At 40.6% G+C, this 9,796-nt stretch overlaps 1 protein-coding gene across 1 annotated transcript in view; it reads left to right on the top strand.

Moving 5' to 3' along the window:
* Window positions 1–1,505: 1,505 nt before the first annotated feature.
* The window catches only part of LOC106092119 (5-hydroxytryptamine receptor 2A), a 176,263-nt gene continuing 167,972 nt past the window's right edge, over window positions 1,506–9,796 (top strand). The window contains exons 1-2 of the mRNA XM_059369912.1: window positions 1,506–1,612; window positions 4,001–4,516. Of these exons, the coding sequence (XP_059225895.1) occupies window positions 1,588–1,612; window positions 4,001–4,516 (541 nt within the window). The 5' untranslated portion in view covers window positions 1,506–1,587. The remainder of the gene's footprint in view (window positions 1,613–4,000; window positions 4,517–9,796) is intronic.

Genomic DNA, 9,796 nt, shown 5'->3' with positions numbered 1-9,796 from the left:
TACAGATATTGTGAATAAATCCCCCATCCCTCATCCCGGTTGATGTGGGTACGACTACGCACTTTGAAACTGCTGCAACTTTGCCATTGAGATACTGCAAAACAAAGAAACTCAGCCTCAGCCACCCAAAACGCCCTGGTTCCTCCTCCGTTGTACAGACATCCTTATTGAGCTCCATAGGATATTGGAGCTGCAAACAACAACAGTCAATAAATAAGGTTAACATTGAATGAAGAGTGCTTGCAAATGGTGGAAACCTAATGAAATTGAGATAAAATCAAAGAAAACAACCGGAAGCAAAGGAAACGAATGACGAGGACGACAACAACAGCTACAGCTACAGCAACATTAAAGGGAAACTCCAAAACAACAACAACAACAACACAGAGAAGAACAAACACCACGTCAAAAATCAATAAATGCCTCGGGCGACTTCAAGTGAACACACCAAGAGGGGGAGCAACAATAGCTGCCGACTTTCTTTTGAGTGGAGCAAATCTTCAAAAGCATGTTCCAGACAAAAAATACAAAGCCAACAACAACATTAGCGACTTTGGCAACACCATCACTCCCCCCACTAGCAACACCACCACCACCAACACCAACGAAAGTCAAAACTCCAATAACTTTTACCACAAATTCATTGGAAACTACCAGGCTTTCATGGGCAGCAAGAAGTAGCAGTCGCAGCAGCAGCAGCAGCTAACAAGCGTTTGGCAACGAAAGCTCCCAAGCAACACTTAAAAAGTCATTAGATTAACAATTGTTAGCATTACACATCCGCATCCGTATGCTGTCTGGTTGTATGCCTGTTCTGGCCTTGAACACAGAGAGCAAGCCACCTCTCTCTCACTCTCTCTCCACTCAACAAAAGCAGTAACACACAAAAAACAAGCCCAAGGAAAAACCGCGCCGAAATTGTTGGCATATTAAATCAAGCCATACACCAATAAATCTAACCAACAAAACCCCTTCAACCGAAAGTACCCCTGCTAGAGATCCCAAAAAGTACAAAACCTAAGAGCCTCAACGCATGTGTTGCCCGCTACGCCCTGGTCCACAGCCCCTGATAGAATTTCAAATATCCCCACATCGTTACGTTTGTTGTCTGGTCTGTGGTTGTAGTAGTGGTGGTGGTGGCAGCAGCAGCAGCAGCAGCAGTTGTGTTGTTCTCAAGTCTGCAGCAGCACGCATTTCAACACTGCGGAAGAGGCGCACGGGCTACTGAAAGCTTTGAGTAATTGTTTTGTCGCGTGAATCGGATTTTGTTTTTTTCCTTGCCAACAACGTTTTTGGCAGTTTGCGTGGTTTTTTTTTTTTTGAAAAAAAAACGACACCCATCAAAACGCCGCGACATTTCGTGACGATTGTTATTGCTCATTCCTTGTTGTTGTTGTTGTTGTGGTCGGTTTTCGCTTGTTTTGTTTACCAGGCAAACAAACAAACAAACGAACGAACGAACCTGCAAACACCTACGTGACGTTTTGGTGTTTTTATATTCGCGCGCTCTCTCCCATACGGTTCATACATTTGTGTTCGCATCCCGGAAGTTCTGTGCTCTAATCTCATTTCCGTTTCGTGTTTAATATGGCACGTAAAACTAAATTTGATGGTAAGTTATCACCTACTCAATCACTCCATATTACACCAAACTACACTTCAATCAACAGTTCAAATAAATTTCATTGTTTTTAATATCGCGAGGAGGCGTTACGAGTATTAAGGGCGCATGAGAGAGCCTAATGTTGGTCTATTTGTATTCTCGCCGCCCATTGAAGATAATCTATGGATGGCAGGTGTTTACGTTTTTTTGCAGTTTTTTTCGTGTTTACTCTCGCTGTTAGTGAGGTGATGATAGTTGTAGCAATTTTTATAATTTACAATCTAACATTAAATTTGACATGCTAAGCTGCCGATTACGAATATTACCGGGGCGGGATATTGGACTCAGGCAAATTTGTTCAGTCTAATTTGTAAAAATAAAAAAAAAATACTTGTAAGCCATAATCAGGCAGAGAGTAGATGTCGTGTTAGATTGTTAAAACTAATTTATAGTAAATGATGGCAAAACAAGTAAAAAGGCGTTAAGTTTGGCCGGGCCGAACTTTGGATACCCACCACCTCGGCTATATATATGTAAAGCACCTTTCGTCAAAATCCGGTGCAAAGCTCATACCTTATGTCCCATAGCAGAAATATGTGGAGGGGCTTAATTTAACTCTTTGTCCACAATTTCGGCAACATCGGACAATAAATTCGCTTTTTATGGCCCCAAAACCTTAAACCGAGAGATCGGTTTATATGGCAGCTATATCCAAATCTGGACTGATCTGTGCGATAATGCAGAAGTATGTCAAGGGGCTTAACTTAACTTACTGTCCCAATTTTCGGCGACATCGGACAATAAATGCGCCTCTTATGGGCCTAAGACCCCAAATCGGAGGATCGGTCTGTATGGCAGCTATATCCAAATGTTGACCGATCTAAGCCATATTGACGGAGGATGTTAAAGGGCCTAACACAACTCACTGTCCCAAATTTCAGCAAAATCGGATAATAAATGTGGTTTTTATGGGCCTAAGACCCTAAATTGGAGGATCGGTCTATATGGCAGCTATATCCAAATCTGGACCGATCTGAGCCAAATTGACGGAGGATGTCGAAGGGCCTAAGACAACTCACTGTCCCAAATTTCAGCAAAATTGGATAATAAATGTGGTTTTTATGGGCCTAAGACCTTAAATCGGAGAATCGGTCTATACGGGCGCTATATCCAAATCTGGACCGATCTGAGCCGGAGGATGTTGAAGGGCCTAACACAACTCACCGTCTCAAATTTTAGCAAAATCGGATAATAAATGTGGCTTTTATTGGCCTAAGACCCTAAATCGGCGGATCGGTCTATATGGGGGCTATATCAAGATATAGTCCGATATAGCTCATCTTCGAACTTAACTTGCTTATGGACAAAAAAAGAATCTGTGCAAAGTTTCAGCTCAATATCTCTATTTTTGAAGACTGTAGCGTGATTTCAACAGACAGACGGACAGACGGACGGACATGGCCAGATCGTCTTAGATTTTTACTCTGATCAAGAATACTTCATAGGGTCGGAAATTTATATTTCGATGCGTTGCAAACGGAATAACAAAATGAACATACCCCCATCCGTCGGTGGTGGGTATAAAAATTGAGTCCAATCAATGCAGTTAGTGTAATACAGTAGGACTGCATCTGTTTTCAGTGGAGCGGCAGATCTAGAACGCGGGAAAAGGCTTAGAATGGACTCCAAAAACCCAAGAGCCGCAGTGGTGGTATCAAATTTAGGAGGCTGGAGGCTTACTGCGAACGAAACTAAAACTCTTGCCCATAAGGAGAGGCTTCCTTAATAGAATTTTGAGATTCGCTGCGTGGATTACCCCAAAAGCTACACGTCCATGTTCGGAAGCAGTACCGCAGTCAGCTAAAAGGCAGCGGTCATCTGGAGGGCATCCTATTCCCAAAAGAACTAAGGCGAACAATAGTAATTATTATCCGAATGAACTGAAGTATAACACATTCTACAATGTTTTGAATTCATTTATGGTCCGAATCGGAATATGCCAAGATAATTCCTATTGATGTAGGTCCCTCATTTCTTGCCTTACAAATCGCCTTTCATTTAGCCAAAAATAAAGCCAGAAAATGATTTGAAACCCTATAAGTATAGTAAGAAGATTTTTTTTTCAAATCAATCTTTGCCATTTACTCTTTGCCCAATTAATAAATGCAACATTCACATCATCACATTACCAATTAACTTGGATTTAATTGTTGCCTTGGGCCTTGACTCATCAATCTCTTTGTATTTAGCCATTACTTAACTACAATAATGTTCCTCCTTGTAGCTTTAATCACTTGGCATATCGTTCCATCATCATCATCATCATCCATATTTTTTGCGTATGAACAACAATTAGAAGTTAATGATCCGTCTTTTCCTTTTTTTTTTACCACACAGATGCCTTGGATTACATATTCATCGCTAATGACAAAAATCCCAATACTTACGTCATATCACCCGCACATCCTGCTGTCACCTTGTCCGCAACCACAACAACAGTCCGAACGATGATGGCCCATGCCAATAGTGATTCGGCCGGCAATAGATTAGTGAATACTCTAAATGGTGCTGCTGCCCTCACTGCTGTATCCGTCACTGCCAGCGCTGCTGTTCTAGGCAGCAGCATTAGTAGCAGCAATAATCACAACCAAATACCTGCGTTCTCCGCCGAATCGCTAATAGCTGCTGCGGACAGCACTATGTATGACAGTGTGGCTGTCGATTTGGGTTCGCTGTTGATCAATGGTTCGCTGTTGAATGATACCAGTCTGCTGGCAGACATATTCAATGGCAGCGATGTCATGGGCAATGTAACCAGTGGCAATATGACCAACCCGGAGGATGTGGGCGAACTGATACGAATGGCTGCCACATCAGTGGTGCTGGGCCTCATGATCCTCATAACCATCATAGGTAAGTGATTGAGCTAAATGTGTGTGTGTGTGTGTGTGTGTGAGTCAATTCTTTTTATACCCTCCACCATAAGATGGGGGGTATACTAATTTCGTCATTCTGTTTGTAACTACTCGAAATATTCGTCTGAGACCCCATAAAGTATATATATTCTTGATCGTCGCGACATTTTATGTCGATCTAGCCATGTCCGTCCGTCTGTCCGTCCGTCCGTCCGTCTGTCTGTCGAAAGCACGCTAACTTCCGAAGGAGTAAAGCTAGCCGCTTGAAATTTTGCACAAATACTTCTTATTAGTGTAGGTCGGTTGGTATTGCAAATGGGCCATATCGGTCCATGTTTTGATATAGCTGCCATATAAACCGATCTTGGGTCTTGACTTCTTGAGCCTCTAGAGTGCGCAATTCTTATCCGATTGGAATGAAATTTTGCACGACGTGTTTTGCTATGATATCCAACAACTGTGCCAAGTATAGTTCAAATCGGTTCATAACCTGATATAGCTGCCATATAAACCGATCTTGGGTCTTGACTTCTTGAGCCTCTAGAGGGCACAATTCATATCCGATTTGAATGAATTTTTGCACGACGTGTTTTGTTATGATATCTAACAACTGCGCCAAGTATGGTTCAAATCGGTTCATAACCTGATATAGCTGCCATATAAACCGATCTGGGGTCTTGACTTCTTGAGCCTCTAGAGTGCGCAATTCTTATCCGATTGAAATGAAATTTTGCACGACGTGTTTTGTTGTTATATCCAACAACTGTGCCAAGTATGGTTGAAATCGGTCCATAACCTGATATAGCTGCCATATAAACCGATCTTGGGTCTTGACTTCTTGAGCCTTAAGAGGGCGCAATTCTTATCCGATTAGAATGGAATTTCGCACGACGTGTTTTGTTATGATACCCAACAACTGTGCCAAGTATGGTTTAAATCGGTCCATAACCTGATATAGCTGCCATATAAACCGATCTTGGGTCTTGACTTCTTGAGCCTCTAGAGGGCACAATTCTTATCCGATTTGAATGAATTTTTACACGACGTGTTTTGTTATGATATCCAACAACTGTGCCAAGTATGGTTCAAATCGGTTCATAACTTGATATAGCTGTCATATAAACAGATCTGGGTATTTGACTTCTTGAGCTTCTAGAGGGCGCAATTCCTATCCGATTTGAATGAATTTTTACACGACGTGTTTTGTTATGATATCCAACAACTGTGCCAAGTATGGTTCAAATCGGTTCATAACTTGATATAGCTGTCATATAAACAGATCTGGGTATTTGACTTCTTGAGCTTCTAGAGGGCGCAATTCCTATCCGATTTGGCTAAAATTTTGCATGACGTATTTTATTTTTACTTTCAACAACTGTGTCAAATAAGGTTCAAATCGGTTCATAACCTGATATAGCTGCCATATAAACCGATCTGGGATCTTGACTTCTTGACCCCTAGAGGTCGCAATTATTATCCGATATGCCTGAAATTTTGTACGATGGATCCTCTCATGACCATCAACAAACGTGTTTATTATGATCTGAATCGGTCCATATTCCGATACAGATCCCATATAAATCGTTCTCTCTATTTTACTTCTTGAGCCCGAATGGGCGCAATTCTTATACGAATTGGCTGAAATTTTACACAGGTCTCCAACATATAATTTAATTGTGATCCGAACCGGACCATATCTTGATATCGTTTTAATAGCAGAGCAACTCTTTTCTTATATCCTTTTTTGCCTAAGAAGAGATGCCGGGAAAAGAACTCGACAAATGCGATCCATGGTGGAGGGTATATAAGATTCGGCCCGGCCGAACTTAGCACGCTTTTACTTGTTCATTTCTTACGGGGTAGCATGGGTAGGATTTTTATACCTCAGTGCATATAGCATAGCATAAATGCGGGAATCAATCAGACAAGTTATGCTCGATTAAATTTCGTTTATATGCTTGCCATAAAAGTGTTGAGTTTTAATACCGGATTTTATTTGTTTGCTTGTTTATTGTGATGCTTCGTTTACACTCGGAGAAATACGTTGGCACAATGTGGTTGGCTGTTTTTTGGCTGTCTTTTTTGGCAGAGATGCTAATACCTTCATCAAAATGGATTGGCCCTCATCTTTTACGAAGAATATTCGAATACTTAGGAGTGGGAATTGGATCCAAATTGCTTTTCTTAGGTGCGAAAGAAGCCAATTTATATGCAATCTATAACCGGTTTTGAACCGGTTTAGACCAAACTCGGGAAGGACCGAATTGAATCGGATTTGATTTGCACCAATAAAAAGTATTTTTGTAAAATGTTTGAGGCTCAAGCTTAACTCCTTCGTTAGCCTCTAGCTTAGCTCGTTAGTTGGCGTGCTTCGTACAAACAGACAAACGGTTGCATAAGACTTTATTAACTAAGACTCTAAAATCGATCAAAAATATATGCATTGTGTGGGGCCTCAGACTATTATTTCGATAATTTAAAATACTTTGTATTCAAACATTTTAAGTCATCCAATAGAGATTGAATTGGGGGACAATAAATAATGCAGTGTTATTCTATCGGTTAAAAAATTAGCATTTTCTTCCAATAGTTCTCAGAATCGGACGAACATATATATGGGAGCTATACCTAAATCTGAACCGATTTCGAGCAAACTTCTCATATACTGTGGCAGTCGTCGAGGAAAGCGTTTTGAAAAGTTTTGGCAAGATGGGTCAATAAATGCGCTTGCTGTGACTGCAGAAGTTAAAATCGGGCGATATATATATATAAGAGCTATATCTAAATCTGAACCGATTTCCAAGTAACGTCGAGAGTCAAGAGAAAATCCAACCTGCCAACTTTTGAGAGTATCGGTTTACAAATGACCATTTTATTGCATTATTACTGAAAATCTGACTAACTTATATATGGGAGCTATATCCAGATCCGAATCTAGGCCGAAGAACATGCATGTCAGCCCTCAGACAACAGACACCAAAAAGTAAATTTGTGTGTCAGATTCGTATTCTACGTCTAAATACCTTTCATTTGATACCCATATTGCCCGAAACGGTTAAAGTGTCCTGTTGAGTGGTGTTTTTTGGGGGTGGGGGACCCCCCACCGAATACGTAGGGCGAAATTTGTAATCCAAGTTCGTACTCTACTCTTAAATACCTATCATTTGATACCCATATTGCCCATATTCTTAAATATCTTTCATTTGATACCCATATTGTCCCAATCGGTACACATGTCTGCTCAGGTGGGTTTTGGGATCGGGCTTCCCCCCAGGTTATCTGACTCTAAAATTGTATACCAATTTCGTGTTTTAGGGGTACCATAACAAAACAAAATACCTATTGAAAATGAGTTAACCCTTTAAAGGCCTCATTTATTATCCGATTTCACTTTTTTTTATACCCTCCACCATAGGATGGGGGGTATACTAATTTCGTCATTCTGTTTGTAACTACTCGAAATAGTCGTTTATGTCGATCTAGCCATGTCCGTCCGTCTGTCTGTCGAAAGCAAGCTAACTTCCGAAGTAGTAAAGCTAGCCGCTTGAAATTTTGCACAAATACTTCTTATTCGTGTAGGTCGGTTGGGATTGCAAATGGGCCATATCGGTCCATGTTTTGATATAGCTGCCATATAAACCGCTCTTGGGTTTTGACTTCTTGAGCCTCTAGAGGGCGCAATTCCTATCCGATTCGAATGAAATTTTGTACGGCGTGTTTTTTTATGATATCCAACAACTGTGCCAAGTATGGTTCAAATCGGTCCATAACCTGATATAGCTGTCATATAAACCGATCTGTGGACTTGACTTCTTGAGCTTCTAGAGGGCGTAATTCCTATCCGAATTGGATGAAATTTTGTACCACGGATTCTCTCATGACCATAAACATACGTGTTTATTATGGTCTGAATCGGTCTATAGCCCGATGCAGCTCCCATATAAATCGTTCTATCTATTTTACTTCTTGAGCCCCCAAAGGGCGCAATTCTTATTCGATGGCTGACATTTTACACAGGTCTCCAACATATAATTTAATTTTGGTCCAAACCGGACCATATCTTGATATCGCTCTAATAGCAGAGCAAATTCTTCCTTATATCCTGTTTTGCCTAAGGAGAAATGCCGGGAAAAGAACTCGACAAATGCGATCCATAGTGGAGGATATATAACATTCGGCCCGGCCGAACTTAGCACGCTTTTACTTGTTTTTATATGAAACTGTGATTTGCATATGGCTTCTCGGCAGCTGAACCAAATATGATCCAGATCGGAAAATCGGTTAAGAATTACACCCTAAAGGGGCTCAAGGAACAAACTCGGGAGATCGGTTTATAGGGAATCTATATCAGGTTATGGATCGATTCTGATCAGATTTCCCACATATATTAAATGTCTTAGCGAAGTCGGTAAATCGGACAAGAATTGCGTCCTTAAAGGCTTAAGAAGTGCAATCGGAATAACGTTCTATATGGGTGCTATATAAGATTTTATACTGATTCGGGACATACTTGGCACGTATGTTAGAAGTTATAGCTGAAGTTACTGTGCAAAATTTCAATGAAATATAAAAAGAATTGCGCCCTCTAGAGGCTCAAGAAGTATTATTGATGGATGGAGACCGATTTGGATTTGATTTAGCACAGTTGTTTAAAGTCATAAAAAAGTCGTTGTACCAAATTTAAGCCAAATTGGATACAAAATTACGCCTTCTAGACACTCAAGAAATATAATGGGAAGAACTGTTCATATGGGAGCTATATCAACTATGTACCGTTATGGCTCTTTTACAATCCCAACCGACCTACATTGGAAGTACTTGTGCAAAATTTCAAGCGCCTAACTTTACTGTTTCCAAAAACGGGTTACTTTCGACTGACAGACAGAAGAAGGGACGGACGGCCATGGCTACATCGACTTATAATGTGATGTCGACTTATCATATATGCTAATATTGCTGTAAGATTCCTTACTCCAATATTTTTAAGTGTTCGAACGGAATGGCAAAGTTGGTATACCCCCTTCTTATGGTGAAGGGTATAATAAGCTATCAGACGGACATGGTTATGTCGACTTAAAATGTGATGGCGGTCAAGAAAATATATTCCTTATGGGGTTTTGCACCAACATTTCGATTTATTACAAACGAAATGACGAAGTTAGTATACGCCTATCCTATGGTGGAGGGTATAATAAGCTTTCAATCAAACAAATACCATATATCTGTCATTTCTTGTTTGACTGATGTACCAGAGTGAACTTGGTAACAGCTTGTAGTA

This window comes from Stomoxys calcitrans, chromosome 5 (genome assembly GCF_963082655.1).
Source record: "Stomoxys calcitrans chromosome 5, idStoCalc2.1, whole genome shotgun sequence".
NCBI lineage: Eukaryota > Metazoa > Arthropoda > Insecta > Diptera > Muscidae > Stomoxys > Stomoxys calcitrans.
This window is presented reverse-complemented; position numbering and strand designations above follow the sequence as displayed.